Source organism: Onychomys torridus, chromosome 22 (assembly GCF_903995425.1).
Source record: "Onychomys torridus chromosome 22, mOncTor1.1, whole genome shotgun sequence".
NCBI lineage: Eukaryota > Metazoa > Chordata > Mammalia > Rodentia > Cricetidae > Onychomys > Onychomys torridus.
The window spans coordinates 28,974,500-28,998,335 of record NC_050464.1 but is presented as its reverse complement, the minus strand read 5'-3'; the positions used below and the strand labels follow the sequence as shown (position 1 = coordinate 28,998,335).

General features: G+C 44.4%; 1 protein-coding gene across 4 annotated transcripts in view; it reads left to right on the top strand.

The window, feature by feature from the left end:
• The first annotated feature begins 429 nt into the window (after window positions 1-429).
• Ccdc62 (coiled-coil domain containing 62) overlaps window positions 430-23,836 on the top strand; it is a 44,587-nt gene continuing 21,180 nt past the window's right edge. For all 4 annotated transcript variants that reach the window (XM_036171824.1, XM_036171825.1, XM_036171821.1 and 1 more), the window contains exons 1-6: window positions 430-617; window positions 4,245-4,437; window positions 8,796-8,962; window positions 10,859-10,960; window positions 13,424-13,595; window positions 16,890-16,991. In XM_036171824.1, the coding sequence (XP_036027717.1) occupies window positions 453-617; window positions 4,245-4,437; window positions 8,796-8,962; window positions 10,859-10,960; window positions 13,424-13,595; window positions 16,890-16,991 (901 nt within the window). In that variant the 5' untranslated portion in view covers window positions 430-452. The remainder of the gene's footprint in view (window positions 618-4,244; window positions 4,438-8,795; window positions 8,963-10,858; window positions 10,961-13,423; window positions 13,596-16,889; window positions 16,992-23,836) is intronic.

The following is a 23,836-nucleotide window of genomic DNA, read 5'->3' as shown; positions in this document are numbered from 1 at the left end:
CACAAGTGCAGGCATGCACACGTCAAAATGAGGCCCGGGGTCTCCCTAGGTCTCCAGTCTTCCCACCTCAGCCCCAGGACCCAGCAATGATAAGGTGGATGTTGATAAAGTGTCACGGTTCTCATCATTATTGAGAGAAGATGATTGATTGGCTGATCGATCCTTCTGTCTTGAGTGATCTTTGGGTTAGTCCTGGCTGCCGGAGCCATTATCCACAGGGAGGGAAACGGACGACCCTCTAGTTAAGGGGAACCGGAAGGCGAGTGAGCCGGGGCCACTGGGGCCTGGAAACGACTTTGTCTTTCGCACTGGAACGCGTCTCTGGAGACTTACGGGGCACCGGAGCCTTCCTGCTTGAGAAACCAGGTTCCCGGCGCACGGCCGCAAGTCTCGCGAGACTTGGAGCGTCCACCTGCGCGACGCCCGAGCGCGGCCGGGCGGTTTGGGTGCGCATGCGCTGCCGCGAGGGCGCGGCGTCCCGGCCTGCGGGCTTGCCCGCGCCTGTGCGGCCCGGCGCCTATGGCGTTTCTGGGGTGACGCGCTGGTGGCACCGACTCTCTCTGGGGACCGGGGCATCACCCATGATCCCTTCGGCGACCTTCTTCTCCCGGCGCCAGGTGAGCGCCGCGGCCCCGGGAGGCGGTGCAGAGAGCGGACGGAGCGGCCGTTTCCGCCGCCCGACCAAAGCCTGGGCTGAGCTGCCGGCGGCCAAGCGCGAGCAGCCGGGCATTGCTGTTGAACGTTGGCAGGGACCTTGCCCTCCCTCGCTTCCTCAGCAGTAGCCTGGCGAGGGGCCGGGCTGTCTTTCAGCTTCACTTTGACAGTCCTGAGAGTGAGCTGGCCCGAGGTGTGCAGCGGTGCCCCCGCATAGGGCCAGGTGATGGCGCCGTCGGCCCGGCTTCGTGCCCGTGCTCCTCCGCCGAGCTCCGTGCCCCTCGCCTGCCGTCCCTCTAGACTGGAATTCAAGTATTGTGACTTGGAATTCCAAGTTCTTAGGGGTGTCTGTGTGTGTTTAGTTACCAGTAAGTGTAAATCATTATCGTTTATAAGTCCTTTTCAAAATGCTGTGGTCATAGACGGGAGTCTCCATGAACTTGCCCTTCACACCCTGTGTAGGCTGTGCTGGCGGCACACTCCCCGCCTCTGAGTCCTGAGAATCCAGGTGTGAGCCACCGTGTCCCAGCTGTAATTATTGTCCTAAGTTAGGACTCTTGGGGCTAGGCTTAGCTTAGTGGTAGGGTTGCCAGGAGTGCGTCAGGCGAGTTCCAGGCCCACTTTTCATACACAAAAACAGAACATAATTCGGCACCGTATGGTTTACAGTACAATTTAATAGTAGCTCAGTGGGTGAAGGTTCGTTAAGCCAGGCCTGATGAATTGTGTTGGATCCCTGGAACTCAAATGTCCTCTGACACTCCCCTCCCCACACACATACATGAATTAGTCCCAGAAGTAAAGGCATACTGATTCCTGTGAGTTCAAGACCAGCCAGAGCTGTATAACAAGACCCTAACTAATTGTAATTAATAATAATAATAACAGCTAATGTTGAGAGATTACTATATTCGAGGCACTTATAAAGCTACTAGCCTGTAATCTCAGATACTTTGGAAGCTGGAAAGTTCAAGGACACAGAGCCTAAGGGGAGGGCAATTTAATGAGACTACATCTCAAAAGGTGTTTTCTTAAAAAGCTGTGGGAACTGGAGAGATGTTTCAGCAGTTGGTCAGGAGCACTGGCTGCTCTTCCAAAAGATCTAGGTTTGATTCCCAGCGCCTATCTGGTGGCTCACAAATGTCTATCAATTTCATTTCCTGCAGATCTGATATCCACTTCTGACCTCCACAGGCACTGAGCTTGGAAGTGGCACACAGATATACATGCAGCAAAACACTCATACACAAAATAATTAAAAAAAAAAAAAAAAACTGTAGGTGTTGATAGACCACGTGCCTAAGCATATGCAAGTCTCTTAGAGTGCAGTTGTTACCATTTTACAGGTAAAGAAACTAAGGCTGAAAGATGCTAAGTCATTTAAGATTATATAACCACTGAGTGCCCAACTCTGGATTCAGGTTGATAGGACCTGCCATATACTGGACTTTAAAACAGTTAGTTAGGGCTGGAGAGATGGCTCAGTGGTTGAGAGCACTGGCTGCTCTTTCAAAGGTCCTGAGTTCAATTCCCAGCAACCACATGGTGGCTCACAACCATCTGTAATGAGATCTGGTGCCCTGTTCTGGTCCTCAGGGATCCATGCAGACAGAATACTGTATACATAATAAATAAATAAATCTTTAAAAAAAAAAAAAACAGTTAGTTATAGCTGGGTGGTGGTGGCGGCACACACCTTTAATCCCAGAACTCAGGAGGCAGAGGCAGGAGGGTCTCTAAATTCAAGGTCAGCCTGGCTACAGAGTGAGCTCCAAGATGGCCAAGGCTATACAGAGAAACCCTGTCTCGAAAACTGCCCCCCCCCAAAAAAGCGTTAAAAAAGGGTTAGTTATATATTTTTTAAATAGTATATGTATAAAAGGAATTATTGAAGATAATATTAGGAGTGGGAATGGCTTCATAGTTGACAAGCTGGGGATGTGGCTCAGTATTTTTTTTTTTTTAGAAACATCCTATAAAAGAGGAATTTGGGGCAGCTGCAGCAAAGTCTTGATAACATGAGACTTTATTGTACTTTTGCCTTGGGTATGTATGTGCACATTTTCTCTTCAAAACTTTCTTTGTCCTAGTTTCTCTGTCCGGGATCTCACTCTGTAGCCTCAAACTCAGAGCTCCGCCCGCCTCTGCCTCCCGAGTGCTGGGATTAAAGGCGAGCGCCACCACCACTAGCCTACTTTTTAAATTATGTGTGTGTATATGACATAAGCACATGTGAATTCAGCACAAGTGCATGAGTGGAGGCCAGAGTGGAGTTGGTAGGTTCTCTCTCTCCAACTTTACTGGGGTTCTGGCTGGGCATTGAACTCAGGTTACCAGGCTGTAAGGCAAGACCTCTGTCTGCTGAACCATCCCACCCCTTTTAAGACTTATTTTCTATATGTTTGGATGTTTTGCTTGCATGTATATCTGTATACCACATGCATGCCTGGTGCCTGCAGAGGCCAGAAGAGGGCATCAAATCCCCAGAACTGGAGGTGCAGACAGTTTTGAGTTTCTGTGTGGGTGCTAAGAATCAAACCTGTGTGACCTCTGGATCCTTTCTGCCCTTGTTTTTAACTATATGTTTTGAGTTTGGACAAGCAACAGTATTAAATTGCCCTTGATAGGTTGAGTGCATTTCAATAATGTGTCTGTTACTAGTAGGTTCTCATTACTGTCTTTCTTTTGTCATTGTTGCCTTAGCATCTCACTATGTAGTCCTAGCTGTTCTGGGACTAGATGTGTAGACCAGGCTGGCCTTGAACTCATAGAGATCCACCTACCATCACCTTTGAAGTCCTGGGACTAAAGACTTGTACCACCATATCCAGCTTAAGTTTTCTCCACCCAGCCCCCCTCAGGGTTTCTCTGGGTAGCCCTGGCTGTCCTTGAACTCACTATGTAGATCAGGCTGGCCTCGAACTCACAGAGATCCACTGGCCTCTGCCTCCCAAGTGTAAGGATCAAAGGTATGCGCCACCACAACCTGGCTATTTTCTTACAGATTAAAATTTCCATTCTTTGATAAGAATTATTATTAAAAACAATTATTTCATGTTTACCTTTCCTTGATTTCTCCAAAATTTCTAGGCCAAAGACTGGGACACATGCTCATTAATGCTCTGGTTTCGAGCTCCAGGACCACATATACAGAAAGTGTGACAGGGATGTGTGTGTGTGTGTGTGTGTGTGTGTGTGTGTGTGTGTGTACACGTATGCATGCATGCATGTGTGTGTATGTGCATATGTGTGTGCCTGCGTGCTGCCGGGCACAGAAGGGAAGAGTAGGGAATAGCGTTGTTGACTGGAACAGGAAGATAGACAGCAAAGCAGGAAGAAGCAGAAGTGGAGTGTACTGTGGTTAGCCAGAGGTTTTGGAAATGGTCCTACTCTCTCAGAACTGTATGGTCTGATGGAAGATGACAGAGGCAGACTGTGTGGTATAACTTGCTGTGTTGCTCTTACGTGAGGATAAAACTCAATTTCACAATTCAGAGTTGGCAGCGAAAGAGTATAGTTGTTTGGAGATATATTGTGACTGATGTGCGGTATTGGGTTTATCTTGATTCAAAATCACCCTCCATGTTTAGAACATCGGGTCAGAAGTTGAGAATTCCACTATTGAAAAACAGCGGAAGGAGCTGCAGTTGCTCATTGGAGAACTGAAAGATCGAGATAAAGAGCTCAATGATATGGTCACGGTGCATCAGAGACAACTTCTCTCATGGGAAGAGGATCGGCAGAAAGTGTTGACTCTGGAGGAACGCTGCAGCAAATTAGAAGGTCAGAAACACACGCAGCTCCATCTGTCTGTACGTCTGTATGCTGACACATAGATAGAGTCCAGCTCCTGATGTCCCCGAGTTCATTCCTGTTGAAGATGGGCAGACTTTATAAACAGCCCCGTAGGAAAAGTGCTGGCCAGAGCTACAGTTACCATGGAGGGAAGGCTGTGGGTGTACCTCAGCGGTAGGGAATTGATCAAAGCCCCGGCTCAGCAGGTAAAGGTGCTTGCTGTTAACCCCCAAGACCTAAGTTCAGTCCCTAGTACCTGAACAATGGAGAGAGAGTTGACTCCCACAAGTTATCCTTTGAATTTTACAACATACAAATATGTTCTTATAAATATACCATAAATAAATAATTTTTAAAAATTCATGTGTATGAGTGTATGTATGCCTGCACAACATGCATGCAGTGCCAGAGGAGATCAGAAAAGGGTGATGAATCCCCAGAGACTGGAGCTGTAGGTGCTTATGAACCATTATGTGGGTGCTGGGACTCGAACCTGAATCCTCTAGAAGAACAGTAAGTGCTCTTAACTACTGAGCTATTTCTCCATCCCCTAAATATAATTTCAAAAACTCAAAATAGTGCTGGGAATACAGTGTTAATCCCACTGCATGAGAATAAAGATCATACTCCAATTCTTTGGTCACACATGCAAGCTTTATTTTCCATCAGACCCAGATGTCTCCTAAAAGTGGGTCTGAGTAAATAGCATCAAGCACAGGGGACAGTGGGGTTCACATAGCCCCAACTGCAGTACCAGCGAGTTTTCAAGGGTTGCGGAGTTCCAGAGGCATTTGGGTTACATAGGAACTTGACAAAACATCTTATCAGGGTGGAGGTTAGGTATTATGGTGATATATTGTGTACCCTAATAAATTTGCCTGAAGATCAGAGAACAGATCAAGCCACCTGTTTAATCCTAGCACTTGGGAGACAAAGATCCATCTGGATCTCTGTGAGTTCAAAGCCACCTTGGACTACATGAGATTGACTCAGTCTAGGAGAGAAACAGCCAGGCAGTGGTGGTACTCACCTTTAATCCCAGTACTTGTGAGTCACATGCCTTTAATCCCGGCACTAGGAAAGCTGGGACAGGAAATGATATGGGTGGGTGGAGAAGGTATGTAAGGCGTGAGGAGACAGGAACTAAAGTCTTTCAGCTGAGGAAAGCTTTTTAGACTGAGGAGTCCTAGAGGTGAGAGGTGGCTTGTTCCTTTGTCTCTCTGGTCACCCCAATATCTGGTACCGGGTTTTTTATTAAAAGACCATTTAACATTTGAGTTACAGGTCTAGAGTATGGACCAGGTCTAATTCTAGAAAATAGGTCAAGACCTGGTCATATCCAAGTTTTATTTTGACCTTGTAACAAGATGGCTTTTAATCTTAAAATAGAGTCAGGCTGGTCAATCAGTAGCTCAGTTGGTAGAGTACTTGCTTAGCATGAATGAAGCATCGGGCTCTATCCCTAACATCATGTAAAACCAAGATGGTCAGTAGAGGTCAGATGACCAGAAGTTCAAGGTCACCTTTGACTACAGTAACTTTGAAGCCACCCTGGGGTTCATGAGACTTTGTCTCAAAAATTCCAAAAATAAAAATAAAAAACAAATATAAAAGATTGCTAATTGAAAGTAATATAAATAGAGCCTGAAAGATGGCTGTGTGGGTAAAGGCACTTGCTGCCAGGCCTGGGGACCTGAGTTCAGTCCCCAGGAGAACCATGCTGGAAAGAAAGAAGCAACTCTCCCAAGCTGACCTCTGACCTCTGCATGCACTGTGACAGACATGCATAAGCATGTGCACACATGCAATAAATGTACTTTAAAAATTTTTAAGTAGTATAAACATCCGGGTATGGTGGTATGCACACCTTTAATCCCAGCACTGGGGAGGTAGAGGCAGGCGGATCTGTACGAGTTCAAGGCCAGGCTGGTCTACATAGTTCTAGGACAGCCAGGGCTACAAAGAGACCCAGTCTCCCAAAAAAAAAAAGTAGTATAAAGATAATTCTTAAATAACACAGATTGTATATAGCCATTAGTACCTAGTTTTTGAAGTAAGCAAGATTGGGGCTTGGGTATGCAGATTAGTGGAGGTGCTTGCCTCGCATCCAGAGGACTCTGTTAATTTCAGTGCCACATACAAGAACAAGACTCATTAGTAACTCAGGAAACACAAACCATAATGATAGACCGTTTAATGTTTGTTAGACTGGCAAGAGCTATCGTGTTGGTAAACTAAGTTGCAGTCAACGCTACAGCCATGCCGTTCTGCCTCTTGGTATCTGACCTTGGAAGCCATGGAGGCTCAGGCCTGGCTAGCCCATGTATGGGAAGATGGAGAGCCACAGGAAGGCTTACACACTGCGGGTGGGAGTAAGTTGCCACAATTATTTCACAGTGCCTAGTCAAGTTGAAGACATACATGTCCTATAAGAAAGGGTCTAAGTCTGAAAGATGATGTAGCTGTGGTCTGGCCATTCCATCTCCAGGGATTTTCACTTGAGCTGCCTAAAGAACTTACTAAATGCAGATTATGGGCTGAGGGATACAACTCACTGGGAAAGTATTCGAAGCCCTGGGCTCCATCCCTAGCAACCCCTAGCCTCACCCCCCAAAATAGTAGATTCTGATATAATAGGTTTGGGATTAAGAGTCTGCATTCTTTTTGTTTGTTTTGTTTTGATGTTTTAATTAAAAACCCCCTTTTTAAGTTTTAATGTATATGGGTTTTTTTGCCTCCATGTTTGCCTGCACACCACATGCATGCAGTGCATTCAGAGGCCAGAAGAGGGCGCTGGATCCCCAGGACTGGAGTTAAGGTTGTCATTTGGGTAATGAGAATTGAACCTGGGTCCTCTGAAACAGCAGCCAGTTCTGTTAACCACTGAATCATCATCTCTCTAAACTCTTCTTTTTTGTTTTTTTTTCAAGACAGGATTTCTCTGGGTAACATTCTTGCCTGTCCTGGAACCTGGTTTGTAGATCAGGCTGGCCTCGAACTCACAGAGCTCTGCCTGCCTCTTCCTCCTAAATGCTGGGATTAAAAGCATGCACCACCATGGCCCAACAATCTCTTATTATTATTTTTTTAAATAGATTCATTTATTATTTTTATTTTGTGTGTATGGGAGCTTTGCCTGGATGTATGTATGTGTGTTGCATATGAGCCTGGTACTCTCCAAGGCCAGGAGAGGTCATTGGATCCCCAGGAACTGATAATACAGGTAGTTGTGAGCTGCCATGTGGGTGCTAGGAACCAGACTCAGGTCTGCAAGAGCAGTACTGAACCATCTCTCCAGCCTTTACTTTTTCATTGTTATGTGGGGTGTGCGTGGGCATGTGCACATGGGTAAGTACTGGTGCCTGAGAGGGTGCTGGTGAGAGTCTGACCCTTGAGAGCTGGAGTCACAGGCAGCTGTGAGCCACCCAGTGTGGGGCCAGGAGCCAAACTTGAGTTCTCAGCAAGAGCAGTGTAGTGTGAGCTCCTAGCTGCTGGGTCACCTCTTCAGCACTTGCTTTGTCTTTTCTTGTTTTTTAATTTCGGAAAGGGTATTCTGTAATTCAGGCTGGTTTTGAACTTGCTTTGTAGCAAAGGATGATCTTGGGCTCCTCATCTTACTGTCTTCACCTGCCTGGTGCTGGCTGCTTGGATTACAGATGCCATGCCTCGGGTAGGGGTCTGCATTTCTAGCAATTTCCCCAATGATGCTAGTACTTCAGGGGCAAGGACCACATTTTGAGTAGCAAAGCAGATATGCCCCAAGACACATACAAATGGTCATTCAGAGCAGCACCACTTAACAGCTGCAAAGTAGGCATAACCTAGATAATCACCTAGGTAGATGTAGAGTAGATAAATATATGTTGGAGTTATAATTAATAGACTCACATTGCAGCGTTTGTGATAAACACAAGTTACAACACGGGAGGCTCTCAGGATCTTAATCTCAGGCAAAACAAGTGAGGAGACGAACTCCTGAGTGTAATTGCATCTGTGTTTGGCTCAGACTGTGCTTTGGGGTGGATGCAGAGAGAGGTAGGAGAACGTGAACAGTAAAAAGCTTGGTGGTGGGCGAGTGCCTGGCATACCATCCTCAGCATGAGGGGTAGGTGGGCAGCAAGGAAAGGACCAGTCTAAGATCAGGGCAGTGGCTTGGAAAGTGGAACTTAAGAGAAGGTGTCTTCTGGGTTAGTGCCAGTGTTTATTTCTGGAAAACATGTTAGGTATTGTGCATTTCACAATGAGATGTTTTTAAAGCATTTAATACGCCTTTACTTTGTAACCTGATTTTGAAAATGTTGCCTGTTACATCTCAGTGCAGACAGAGTGATTGAAATTTCCCTCAGGTGAGCTGCATAAAAGAACTGACATAATCAAGTCTCTCATGAAGAAGGTCAAGATGCTTGAATCCAATCAAATAGAATGTCAGGCAGCTCTTCAGAAGACTCAGCAACAGCTCCAGGAAATGGCTCAAAAGGCCACACATTCCGCCCTCCTCTCAGAAGACCTTGAGGTTGGTTGTGATTTCTAATGAACTTCCTTAGGCCAGAATCTGGCTTCCAGTTACAGAAAAATGAACTTTAAATGTCACCAGTGAAAATGGCATGTGTATATGGAGTTGTGTAGTGTGTCTTCTGTCCGTCTTGGCTTTGTGTTCTCCCAGCTTTCTGGCCAGCTGCACAGCACCGTGCTGTCCTGGAGGTGAAGTTTCATCACAGCCCATAAAGGGTTTAGAAGCATTGTCCTTTGTACCAACAATGGGTTATTTCAGAAAACCTCCTCTCTCGAAATCTGAAATAAGTACCTTCAAGTTTTGGTAGCTTCAAATTTGGCTTTCTAGATTCTGAATCCCTCCCTTACCCTCCCCTGCCTGCCTCTCCTCTTCCTTCCCTCTCCCTCCTCCCTCCCCCTTTCCTTTCCCCTCTTCTTTTCCTGTTGTGGAGATTAATCCCAGGGCCTTGAAGATGCAAGTGCTTTACATTCCCAGACACAGTCATCCAATCTCAGCCTCTCTCTCAAGTGCTGAGATTAGCCTAAACTCTATCTGATACGATAAATACACACATACCCAAGCTAGTAACGTATCTGGGATAAAATTGGTAACATCAAGTTTTCAGTGTTTTATTCTTTCTTTATTATTTATTTGTTTGTTTATTATTATTGGTTTTGGGTGGGTTTTTTTTTTTTTTTGCTTGTTTTGTTTTTCAGATAGTCTCACTATGTAGCCCAGGCTGTTCTCAAACTGGTAATCCTTCTGCCTCAGCCTCCTGAATGCTATGATTACAGTTTGTGACTCAGCTAAGCTGAATATTGTAGAACAGTTTTAGGGTTATAGCAAAATTTTATGGCAAGTACAGAGTTCCCATGTCTGCTACATCCATACACACAGCCTCCCCCACTTCTGAGGCCCTGCATCACAGTGGTCTGTTATAACTGGTGAATGTGAGTGGATACATCATTATCAGCTCAACTCTAGTTTAGATAACGGCTTGCTTTTTGTGTTTTGTTTTCTATAGGATTTTTGCAAATGCATATTGGCATATTTAACGAAACCCAGGATAAAGTTTTTTTTAGCCTGGATATTAAAAAAAGATGTGCAGAATTCACTAAGGCCACTTCCTGGATGAAAATCCAGTTCTCATTTATTATCTTCTTTACTACCAACCTAAAATTATGAATAAAAATTAGGAAAAGGACACGAGTCATGAAAGAAGATGTAATTTATGTTTTTTCTAGTTTCAACTATAATAGACTTTTATTTTATTTTGTTTTATTTTTTATTTATTTATTTTTGGTTTTTCGAGGCAGGGTTTCTCTGTGTAGCTTTGTGCCTTTCCTGGATCTCCCTCTGTAGACCAGGCTGGCCTCAAACTCACAGAGATCCGCCTGCCTCTGCCTCCCGAGTGCTGGGACTAAAGGCCTGCGCCACCACCGCTGGCTTCTTTTTTTTTTTTTTTTTTTTTTTGTGCTGGGTAATGAATAAACAGTGTAATTGACAGTGAACGTGTAAAATCATAAGCAAGGCTCCATGGCTTCAGAACGGCTACTCTGTGTTCATGGAAAGGCATAGAATTTGGGACTGGGCAAGTGTCTGAGTGGCTTCCTTAAACCATCTGTGTGGTGTTTTATTTGTGAGTTAACTAAAATAAAATGATTTTACTTAAAATTAAATGTTTGTCAACTTAATCTATATAAACAGTGTAGCTCAGAACAATTGTTAAGTACTGAGAGAAAGCGAGGGTTAATAGGAGAATGGGTGTTTGCCTTCTTTTTCGATGATTGCTTATTTAGCCCACTTTGTTCCTTAAAAATATCAAACTTAAAAAATAGAGACACGAGTGTTGAGTGTAGTCAGTAACATAATGAAAGCACCCGCAGACTCACTATTTTCTGTGTTGTTCCCTTGTAGGCTAGAAATGAAAACCTCAGCAGCACGCTAGTGGAACTTTCTGCTCAGGTAGGACAATTGCAAGCTCGAGAGCAGGCTCTCACTACCATGATAAAGCTAAAGGTAATTGAAACGCCACACCTCCACTTCCAGAGCACTGTAGCTTACAGAGCTCACCCACACACCCCAGCTCTCCCCAAGCCCTTAGCAGCCCAGAAACAGAGCTGCTACCATTGCTAATTTCATCTTCCTCTTTTAAAAGTGAAAGAAAGCACAGGGCTGTGGTGACGCACGCCCTTAATCCCAGCACTGGAGGCAGAGACAGGCGGATCTCTGTGAGTTCAAAGCCAACCTGGTCTACAAAGTGAGATCCAGGACAGCCATGGCTGTTACACAGAGAAACCCTGTCTTGAAAAAAAAAAAAAAGAAAGAAAGAAAGAGGTTTACACGGTGCTCCCAAAGCTTCTGCACTCCATCTCAGTGAATCCGTTCCCTCCCAGGCATCTGCTGTAGGTCTCCTGAAGATCCCGACCATTAGACGCTTGGTAGTCTTTTAGTAAAACGAGGAGAACTGGCAGCTGGCAGACACTGTAAAGTGTGAAGCATGGGCTCCCCAGAGACAGGGAGCGCTCCTCTGCTGCATGCACCTTCGGCAGTTGCTAAGCAGGGGATGATGTCGGTGTAGTGGGACATTTGTATGCATTTTCTGTAATTTCTCTTGGCATTAGCGCTGGGACATGATCATGAGCAAACTTTCTGGAAATTAAAGAGAAAATATTAAAATTTGTAGAATTAGCTTTAGTGAAAATAGTGATCAGCATGATGTCCACCACAGCACTGGCAAAGCTTGTGAAAAACTGAAGGTGTTTCCAAGGGATTGAAGGAATTGGCTCTCTTGTTATTGGCTAAACTATTATTTTTAAACTTGTCTGGACACAAAGTTTTTGGTTTTTGTTTGTTTTGTTTTTTGTTTTTTGTTTTTTGAAGACAAGGTTTCTCTATGTAACAGCCCTGGTTGTACTGGAACTCACTCTGTATCACTCTGTACACCAGATTGGCCTTGAACTCACAGAGATCCGCCTGACTCCTGAGTGCTGGGATGAAAGGCATGCACCACCACCACCCATCTTGTGTTACTGTTTTAATAAAACAACTTTTTAAATGTATGACGGTAGGATCTGAACCCAGGGCCTTTTATGTGCTAGGTAAACACTCTACTACTGAGCTACATCCTTAGCCCTTCTACTGTTTTTAAAGATTTTATTTTGTTTTGTCTACTGGCCTGAAACTTGTAATGTAGCCCAGACTGGCCTAGGACTCATTGATCCTTCTCCCTTAGCCTCCAGAATGCTGAGATCCCATCATGCCCAGTCTTCCATTCGCTATTGAGTGGTTTGCCCCGATTGTTTTCTCTCCATAAGCCCTCCAAGCCTGTGAGGATTTTATCAGAATGCATGTGTGGTGCTGCTGGGGCAGTGGGTGTGCTCAGGAAGGTATACCTGTTAATCATAGTATTTCAGCAAGTGTCCCTGAGTCTGAGGATTGAACCTGGGCAAGTGCCCTGCCACTAACCTACCTCAGCCACTTATTGTTGTACATTAATTATGGTTAGAATTGCTTTTCAACCATAAAAGTTTCTAATGCAGCAGGTTGGTTGGATGATGTTTTTAAGAGTCTGTCCTTTTAGGCCAGGCGGTGGTGGTACACGTCTTTAATCCCAGCACTCTGGAGGCAGAGGTAGGTGGATCTCTGTGAATTCGAGGCCAGCCTGGGCTACAGAGTGAGTTCCAGGAAAGGTGCAAAGCTACACAGAGAAACCCTATCTCGACAAACCAAAAAAAAAAACAAAAAACCTGTCCTTTTAACAAGCCGAATGTAAGTAGGAAATGTTGGCCCCATGGGACTTCACCTGTCATCCAGAGAATAACATCCCCATGGAAGAGCAGCCCGGCCATCAGATTGTCTGATTTTTGCTGGTTGTGGTGGCGCACGCCTTTGATCCCAGTACCCGAGGCAGGGGCAGGCAGATCTCTGTGAATTTGAGACCAGCCTGGCCTACAGAGCAACTTACAGAACAGCTAGGGCTATGTAAAAGAGACCCTGAATAAAAAAAAAAGTCTGATTTTCAACTTGTCAAGAGAAAGTGAGGTATCATGACAGCATGTGGTCTTCCAGGCCAGCCAACTACATTGAAATGGCTGCTTTAGCACCATGGTCAGATAAGAATTTTTTGTGCTGGGCAGTGTTGGCGCACGCCTTAAATCCCAGCACTTGGGAGGAAGAGGCAGGCGGATCTCTGTGAGTTTGAGGTCAGCCTGGGCTACAGAGTTGAGTTCCAGGATAGGCACAAAGCTACACAGAGAAACCCTGTCTCAAAAAAAACAAAAAAGAAAAGAAAAAAAAAAAGAATTTTTTTGTGTCTACTGATTTCTTTGCCACTTGGTGCTACTATGGAGTTACAACAACTGAGTTAACCTGAAAGGTGTTTAGAAAGGAACTCACTGCACAGTACAGTCTAAGTAAGAACAACCTAACTGATTATTTTGAATTTAAATCTAGACTAACAGTTTTCTCCTTGGTTTTTAGGACAAAGATATTATTGAGGCAGTCAATCACATTTCAGACTGTTCGGGTAAATTTAAACTGTTAGAGCATGCTTTACGTGATGCTAAGATGGCGGAGACTTGTATTGTGAAAGAAAAGCAAGATTATAAGCAGAAACTGAAGGCACTTAGGTTTGAAATCAGTAAACTGAAAGGTAAGGAAATAATTTAGATAGTAGTACCTTGTCTTGGGAGTTTATTTCTTCATATGAGTTTCCTTAATCTTATACTTGAAAGTGGGTTTATTCCCGGCTATGGATCCTAACATGTAATATCTGTTTCATTTATATAGAATTGTGCCACAAGTTTTGTGATACAAGATAACAGAATTGTGGTTAAACTGCACCTTTTCCCTCTAGAGCTGAGGACTGAACCCAGGGCCTTATCTTTGGTAAATCCCCAACCCTGAATCATATTTTTAAGGGAGTCCTACTTGAGTTCACTTGACTGTATCAGTTAGCTGTTGCTGGTCCATGCTGTGTAACAAACAGTGCGGTGTCAGTGCAGCAGTTGTTAAACGTGAGCAGCTGGAGTTGGTCCAGATGAGTGGGTTAGCCTAGACCCAGCTAGGCTTCTCACAGACTCGTTCTGCTTCATGTGTCTCTTCTCCTCACCCCTGGGCTAGTCAGAGCATCTCTTCCCACAGGAAGGGCAGAAACTTAAAAAAGAACAAAAACATTGGAAGATTTTTAAGGTTTAGGCCTGGACCTGCCACAGTGCCATTCTGTTTCATATGCACCTCATGTGGCCGAACCCCAAATGGGGAACTGCTCAGCTCTTTGGGGGAGAAACATGTAAAATCTTATCGGGGAGTTGAGGGATCTTGCAAATGCCTTTTGGGTGGTTTTCTAGTTTTGTTCTAGGTACTTCTGTGACTCACTTCTTTCTTATTCTTGATGTCTTCTAGTGAAAGATATATACCAGATGCCGTTGTGTGTGTGTGTGTGTGTGTGTGTGTGTGTGTGTGTATGTTGTATGTGAATAAGAATACCCATGACAGTTTCAATTTACATTGATCTGTGAGGACCTAGAAGTAGGCCCAGTCTTCTCTGGTCTTCCCCCAGGGCAGCTTGACCAGTGAGTGGGTGCTGAGGTGACCGTGGGACTGAGAAGCTATTGCTTTAGCTTCAAATCCGCACCATTTTATAAATGGTGACTGGGTCAGGTTAGAGGACTGACGAGTTAATAAGCCTCTGAGGAGCTGCTGCAGAGTGGTAGGACTAGAGAGATGGCTCAGTGGTTAAAAGCACTGGTTACGGAGCACTGGTTGCTCTTCCAGAGGACCCGGGTTCAATTCCTAGTCTCCACATGACAGCTCACCACTGTCTGTCAGTCCAGTTCCAGGGGATCCAATGCCCTCACAGATAAACATGCCATAAATGCAGGCAAAATACCGATGCACATAAGATAAAAAGAAATCATTAAAGACAGTGCTTAGTCGTCCTGGACATAGTCACGCATGAGTTTAATGGGGAGAAGATTGCTGCCTGTCCTCAAACTAAATTGTTTAGATTCTGGAATTTGAGCCAGGCATGGTAGTACAGGTACTAGCACTCGAGAGGTAGAGGTAGGAGGACCATCAATTCAAAGTCATCCTCTACTACACAGGTTTCAAAGGCCAGCCTAGGCTACATAGGACCCTGTCTCAGCCCCATCTCCTAAATCTGAAAGTTTTTCTTGACCAATTTAATGTAACAGTCTGAGGCTACAGAGATGGCTACTCAGCAGTTAAGAGCACTGGCTGCTCTTCCAGAGGTCCTGAGTTCAATTCTCAGCAACCACATGGTGGCTCACAACCATCTACAGTAATGAGATCTGGTGCCCCCTTCTGACCTGCAGGGATACATACAGGCAGAACATTGCATGCATAATAAATAAATCTTAAAAACAAAACAAAACAAAACAACCAAAACAAAAACAGTCTTGGCTTTACCATACCTTCAGCAATGGTCGTAAGTCTTTTCTCCATTTATAACATAAGCTAAAACCATCATTCATAAAACCCATAGCAATAGTGGGGACAGACTGCCTTTGGGTCAGCACAGCACCAAGGATACACTGTGGGTCATCAGTGTTGAGTATGTGTGTGTGTCAAGTAGGATGTTCAAGAAGAAGTCTGTTGTGTCAATATTTATATATTATAAATATTTGATTAACCCAATATTTATTTCAAACATTTTTTAAAGTAGGGTAATGGGAAATAGAACAGAGAGCAAGGGAGAAAAACTCATTTAGTGCAGGTTGACTGAGAAAGTGAATGTGAAGAGTTAGTTGAGCTCTAACTGGAGTGCAGACAGAACCAGCCAGACCCCAGCTGAGAACTTTGTAAGCAGAAAGCAGGAAGAGCAAATGCAGAAGGCCCAGCGTGGGTTTAAGTGGGCCGTTCAGGGTTGGTTTGTCTCCTTCGTGGAAAGGAGCTCTGTATTTCTTTTCTACCAGTTGGGTACACAGACATTCACTTCAGTTTGATGCTTTGGATGCCTGGAGTTAGTGACGGATCCCACAGGTTCATGCCCAGGAGACTGTTCCCACTTAAGGCACCAGTTCCAAATCCCAGGGGAGGCTCACATACTTGTGACCAACCAATTGGCAGTAAAGCAAGGGTTCCCACGGCCACCCGAGCAGCCGCCACCACAATCTGAGCCCCAGCATTGAAGAAAGCTCAGGGAAGCACTTTGCCCCATTTCTGGCTGAAACTCTGGAGCTGCGGATGGAAGTGGCTTCCTACGCAGAGCTCCTACATCCCCTCCCAAAGCAAAACCTGAACCCCTCCACTTGTATGTAGCTGGAACTCTCCATCTCAGGTTCTCTGGAGCCTCTATAGAGCTCTGTCTTCCTCTTGGTTTGAAGGCAGGTGAGTAGGGCTGAAAATTCCAGCCCTTGATGGCCTAGGACTAGTGGGTTTCAGATGCTAACTAGGGGGGGCGGATCTGCAAGGGTCCCTGTTTTGTTTCATTTGGCTTTGTTTTGGGTTTTTGAGACAAGGTCTTGTCATATAGCATAGCCCAGGGTAGCCTCAGATTTGAAATTTGTGATCCTCCTGCCTCAGCTTCCTAAGTGCTGTCATTAGCAGAGGGGCTTCTTTTGAATGGCAAGACATACTCATCAGTCAGAACATTCCAAGAGATTCAGAATCTGTTCACCAAAAATGGAGAACAAAACCCAGACTATGTCTTCTTTATCCCAGAGGCGGTCAAGGAACTGAGAGAAAGAAGAGGAGAGAGGTAGGGAGCAGGGAAGGCCGTGTCAAAGATTGCTCTGGGTCCCCGAGTGTAGCAAGAGAAGCCAGGCTAGAGCCAGGAGAGCAGCCAGGCCAGAGCTAGTGAATGGCCCAGCTGTAGACCCGCTGGCGTCCTCAGAGGCGGCTGAGCACATGGAGGTTTTGTGTAGTGTCTGTTTCCTAGGAGGCTGGTATTTCCTAAGGATTTGTCTTCCTTCTGTGTATGAAGAGGACCTAACGGAGAAGACCACAGAAAACAACGACCAACGAGAAGAGATCATTCGCCTCAAGCAAGAGAAAAGTTGCTTGCATGACGAGCTAATTTTTACTGGTAAAAGAATTTGATTGAAATATTTGCATAGTTGCTTGTTTGTAACCTCAGCTTTTTGTCACAGGCTAAGGGATGTACACTTCCCTAAAATAAGGTTTTGGGTGTTTTCCCCTGTCTTTTGAGGGATTGGTAAGAGACTGGGCTTGAGTTTTACCATTCTTTTAATATTTATTTATGTATTTATTTTTGGTTTTTCGAGACAGGGTTTCTCTGTGTAGCCCTGGCTGTCCTGGAACTCATTCTGTAGCCCAGGCTGGCCTCAGACTCACAGAGATCCACCTGCCTCTACCTCCTGAGTGCTGGGATTAAAGGTGTGTACCGCCACCACCCCTGGGAGAGTTTCAACATTTATTTATTTATTTATTTATTTATTTATTCATTTATTCATTCATTCATTCATTCATTTATTTATTTATTTGTTCTTCAAGACAGGGTTTCTCTGTATAGCTTTGCACCTTTCCTGGAACTCACTCTGTAGCCCAGGCTGGCCTGGAACTCACAGAGATCCTCCTGCCTCTGCCTCCTGAGTGCTGGGATTAAAGGCGTGCGCCACCACTGCCCGGCGAATTTCAACATTTTTATTCTCTGTCCAAGTAGCTGAATTTTCTTCCTGTAAAGTGGAGATACATCTTGTCCAGCTTGAATGGGTCACTATGCTTCTGAAGAAAACAAAATACTCCTAGTGGAAAGCTCATTCTAGAGAAGGAGTGTAGCTCAGTTGATGGAGTGCCTGCCCAACACACACAGTAGCTGGGCCTGGTGGCAGGTAACTTGTAATCGCAGACTTGGTAGGTGGAGGCAGAAGGATCAGAAGTAACATTTCGAAAGCACCTTACAGATTGATGAGGGGAGGTTGTTTGTAATTTCACAAATGCTAGGCAAACAGGAGTTCAAAGGGCTGGGGTGTAACCTAGTGTGCAAGTCTAGCACTAGACTTGGCCTCCAGCACTATCAACTCTTTAGGAATCCAGCATTGAGTTTGCCAGTTGATTACCTTCAGTTGCTAAGTTGGGGAAGCACTCATGTATCTTGCTGCTTTGGTGTAACTCAAAGTAAGAAAGCTAGGCACAAGTCTTCCCCAGGGGTAAGTGTCCCAAGCCTTCCTGTCACACACCACGGTCCCCAGCACTGCCCATCCCATCTGAGACTTCTACTACTGAAGCCCTCTCCCTTCCCGCTGTGGACTGGAGCTTGTTTTCACCCCTGCCCACCAAGGGTTCCCCCATTTCAGCAGGTGTGTTAGGAAAATCATAGTTTTGGAGGGAAATTTTCGAAGAGAAAATGAAATTAACATTTTTGGCCCAGCTATTCTTCTCCTCAATCCCCCTCCTTTTAAGAGGAGAATTCCTGCAGTTTAAAGAGAAAACACAGCATTACCTAATCTTCCGATACAGTGGAATCCTCCGTTTGAATCTGGCTCTTAAGGATTTGGGTAGGACAGTGCCGGTTTCACCACTAGAGGTCACTGTGTTCACTAGTTCTAGGATTTCTGTCTCAGTTGTGCCTTGTGTGTAACTAAAGATACATTTTATGATTGAAATCAGACACTCTGGGTCAGCCTGTATGATTCCACTAAAGCCGAGACACTCACAGGCCACAGAGAATTAGAACTAAGCAGATGCCAAGAAGACACTGCTTGATTTCCTCTGTTATATTCTGAGGTGTAGTGCATGATAAATGTCATGCAAGTCTTCAACTACCTGCATATTATATTAAGGTACATACATATGTACATGCATGGGAAGGTCAGAGGATGGTGTCTAGTTTACAGGCTGTTTTGCACCACCAGCCCCCAATTTGGTCTTGAACTGGGTCTTATAGGTGTGCATCATTGTACCCAGCCCACCCTTGATTCATAAATATAAAAGCCTCCTTGATTCGTAAAATGTATGAGACTTGTTAAATAAAACTATAATCCATTTTGGGAAATAACTTTTAAAAACATTTCTTCAACCAATTAACTTTCTTTCTTTCTTTTTTTTTGGTAAAGATTTATATTTATTATGTATACAGTATTCTGCCTTCATGTGTCCCCACAGGCCAGAAGAAATGGTTGTGAGCCACCATGTGGTTGCTGGGAATTGAACTCAGGACTTCTGGAAGAGCAGTCAGTGCTCTTAACCACTGAGCCATCTTACCAGCCCCTGATTAACTTTCTACTGAAGACAATTATACATCATTGTTTCAAACAGTTTTTGTGTGTTTTAATTATAAAAGTAAATTGAGGGGGCTGGTGATGTAGAGTTGGTAGAATGCTTGCCTATTATATCTTGTGTTTATTCCCCATCATTACAAAAACCAAAGTGTAGCAGAGTGTAGTGGCACATGCCTCCAATCCCAGCAGGCAAAGGCAGAGGCAGGTGGATCGTTGTGTTTGGGGCCAGCCTGGTCTACATAGGAAAGCCAAAGCTACATGAGACCCTGTCTCTAAACATACAAAAACAATGAAAAAACCAGAGCAGGTGCATGTCTGTGTGTATTATAGGTGTACCCCTGTAATCTCAGCACTCAGAGACGGAAGCAGAAGGAGCAAGAGTGCAAAGCTGGCCTCAGTTACAATCAGTATGAAGGGCAGCCTGGATTCTGTGAGACCTGCATTTAAAACAACGTGAGGGCTGGGGTGGAGCTCAGCGGTAAAGCCCTGTCTAGCATGCCCAAGGCTCTGGGTACACATGCATTAAGTAAGAATTGAGGGTATGCATGTAGCTCAGTGGTCGAGGGCCTCCTGCCTAGCATACACTGACCCCTGGGTTCAGTACTCAGTGAAACAAAGGGGAGTGGGAAACAAAGAACTTGAGAAGGCTTCCTGTGGCAACGTGCTGTCAGTCCTGTGGAAGCACTGTGGCGGAAACTTGACACATTGTATTCAATGTTGGAGGACCATCTCAGGTTTACTTTCAAGTTCAGAACTTTGTTCACACAGGCTTAGAGACATGTTTCCTTTCTTTGTTCCAGCTGGTCGGTCATGAGGAGCTTGCAAAGAGGAAGAAGAGCTTAGTGTGTCTTGCCTGCTCAGAATGAAGGCTTGTCCCATTCAAGTTCTGCCTCAGGCTATACAGTCAGTACAAGGCAGAGTCTCAAGGGGACGGGACGCAGACCCCAGAGTGCCCTCCTCCATGCCTTGTGCTCAAGCAGAAGTATTAGCACAACCTCACCAACAGACAGACCCAGGGCACTCTGCTCCCTCAGCCAAGCAGCTTTGCAGACCCCTGTCTGGACCAAGGAAGCATGGCTGTTTATGTGAGAGTTGCTTCCTTGCAGCAGGTGGCTGTTCTAAAATCCAGCATTAAGCTGGGTGTGGCAACACATGCCTGTAATCCTAGCCCTTGAGAGGTAGAGGCAGAAGGATCAGGGCTCAGGGCCTACCTTGGCTACTTAAGGTGGTAAAGGTCAGCCTGAGTTACACAAGAGCCTGTATCAAAAACACACAGTGAAGCTGAGGAGGTAGCTCAGTGGTGAAGAGTATTTACCTTGTAATCCTGAGGACCAGATGGATCCCAGTGCCCAGCACCAAGCCAGGCATCCCTGAAATTACCCAGCTCTGAGGGGAACAGAGACATGAAGATCCTTGAGGCTTGCTGGCTTCTAGTCTAGTGAAACCGAGATTTAACCAGATTCAGGGAAAGACTTTGCCTCACAGAAGTAGGTGGAGTTGAGGCTCTTGAGATGGCTTATCCAGGAAAAGCATTTGCTGCCAAGCCTGAGCATCTGAGTTCAATACTTGAGACCTACATGGTGGAAGGAGGGAACAGAATCTTGTTCTCTGATCTCCACATGTATAAGTGTGTGTAGCTCAGTGGGTAAAAATGTTGGCTGCTAAGGCTGGCAAACTGAGTTTAATCCCCAGGACCCACATTGTAGAAGAGAACTAAGTCCCAAATCCTATGACCTCCAGAAGTGTGCACAGTATGTGTGCACTTGCAGTTACTTTAAAAAAAACAAATACAATCAATTAATTATTTGCTCCTTATAAAAATATAGGTGGACTACAATAAAGAGCCCCCAGTTGTTTATCAACACCAAGTGGTCAGCCTTGAAATCACATGTGGCTAAGTAATGTTATATGGACTGTGTGTGTGTGTGTCTGCTTAAAAAACCCACAAAGAAAAAGAGGCCATGAATTTAAAAGAGCAAGGCTACGTGGATGGGATTGGAGGGGGGAAGGAGAAGGAGGAAATGTGTGATTTTATTTCACTTTTAAAAGAATTATCATTAAAAAACAATAGGTGGAAAGTGATACCTCCTCTGGTCTCCAAGCATCTCATACACACTCATAGACATGCACACTGATAGATAAGTAGAAATAAATCCTAATCACAAAAATAATACTAAGATTGGAAATTAATGTTAAATTAAAATGGGTTTGTTTGCTTACTTATTGTTTTTGTTTGTTTGTTTGAGTCAAAGTCTTATATGGCCCAGGGAAGCTTTGAATTCTTGATTCTCCTGCCTCTACTTCCCAAGTGTTAGGAGTATAGATATGCACTAGCACACCAACTTCTAAAGATTGTTTATTTATTTGGTATTTTTAATGTGTGTGAGTGTTTGCCTGCTTGTATATCTGTGTACCATACACAACAGGCCTAGTGCCCAAGGAGACCAGAAAGGGCATCAGATTTCCTGGAACTGGAGTTACAGATTATTATGATCTGTTGTGTGGGTGCTGGGAACTGAACCAGATACTATGTAAGTACAGGCAGTGATCTCAACTGCTGAGCCATCTCTTCAGCCTCCAAAAGTTTATTTTTAATTGAGTCGTAATTCATCATATTGCCTGGAAGCACTTTCTTAGCATGCTCCAGGCCTAGATTTGATCTCTAACACCACTGATAATTGTAATAATAATACAATACACTTATGAAGAACAATGTATTAATTTAACATACACATATATAAGGTTTGATACTATGGGATTTTAAATGAGAATATGCCCTATAGATTTATATGTTTGAATACTTGGTGCCCAGTTGGTGGAACTGTTTAGGAAGGATTAGATTATATGGTCTTGTTGTAGGAAATGTGTCAATGGGGGTGGACTTTGAGGTTTTAAAAGCCCATGTCATTCCTAGTGAGCTCTCTCTGCCTCTTCTTCTTCTTCTTCTTCTTTTTTTTTTTTTTTTTTGGTTTTTGAGACAGGGTTTCTCTGTGTAGCTTTGGAACCTGTTCTGGACTATCTCTGTAGACCAAGCTGGCCTCGAACTCATAGAGATCCACCTGCCTCTGCCTCCCAAGTGCTGTGATTACAGGCGTGTGCCACCACCGCCCGGCAACCTTTTTTTAAAAAAAGATTTTATTTTTTATTTTAAATTTTATTTTATATTAAATTTTATTTTAAATTTAAATGTGAGTGTGTGTGTGTGTGTGTGTGTGTGTGTGTGTGTGTGTGTATTTGTGTGTGTGCATGTGATTGCAGTGTTCTGGAGCCCAGAAGAGGACAGCCATGGGATTGGTGTTGCAGGCGGTGGTGAGCTGCCTGAGGTGGGTGCTGGGAACTGAACTGTGGCTCTCCGGAAGAGCAGTAAGCACCCCTAACTACCGACCCATCTCTCCAGCCCTTTCTCTACGTCTTACTTGTGGATAAGGATATAAGTTCTCAGCTGCTGCTATGCTTCCCACCATCATAGTCATGGACTCTAACCCTGTGGAATTGTAAGCCCCCAGTAAACTCTTCTATAAATTGGTGTATCTCTTCACATCAATAGAAAGTAACTAAGTAACTAACTAAAGTACTAATTAAAGTAACTAAGACAAATACCAACTAAGAATAATTTCATTTCCATCTCTTGGTATTGATCTTTTTTTAAGTGGAGCATTTATTGCTGATTTGGCTGTGTGGATCAAATCAATTCTTTTTTTTTTTTTTAATTTTTCCCTCCAAGACAGGGTTTCTCTGTGTAACAGCTCTGGCTGTCCTGGATCTCACTCTGTAGACCAGGCTGGCCTCAAACTCACAGAGATCCACCTGCCTCTGCCTCCTGAGTGCTGGGATTAAAGGAGTGAGCCACCACTGTGCAGCTCAAATCAATTCTTATGTACACTGTTAATGTATGTTTGGGGATAGTACCTTTTCTTTCTATATACTATTTTGTGTAATGCTGATGTTAGCGATCAAACCTAAGGCCTTCCATGTGCTAACTAAGCACTCTACCACTAAACCTTATCCCCTTCTCCTAAAAATCACTTCTTTATATGTTTTTGTAATGTTTTATATAGGATCCTTCTGTGTTGCCAAGACTATTCTCTAACTCTTGGCCTCAAATGATTTTCATTTGTCAGACTCTGGAGTAGCTGGGAACACAGGTGCACATCACTAAGCCCAGCTTGTTAAAAATAAATTCCTAGGGCTGGAGAGATGGCTCAGCAGTTAAGAGCACTGACTGCTCTTCCAGAGGTCCTGGGTTCAATTCCCAGCACTCACATGGCGCCTGACAGCTGACCATTGTTTGTAACTGCAGTCCAAGGGACCTGGTGCCCTCTTCTGCTCCAAAGGCATGTATGTGGTGTGCATACATGTACATTTACACATACACATACATACATGCAGACACTCACGTGCATGCAGTTTAAAAGTCAAATCTTTAAAAATAAAAGCGATTCCTTAACCAGAGCTGGTAGGATACCAGAATCCCAACAGTGTAGAGGCTCCAGGAAGATCATAAGTTCAAGGCCAGCCTGGATTGATGGAGGAATCCTATCCATGAGTAAAGATAATGACCACTTCTCAGTACCTGCTCTCAAGCTTTGGTTTTTGTTGTTTGGTTCTCTTGTTTTTTGTTTTGAGTTAGTCTCATGTAACCCAGGCTAGCCTTGAATTTCTGAGTTTCTCACCTCCAACTCCCAGGTGA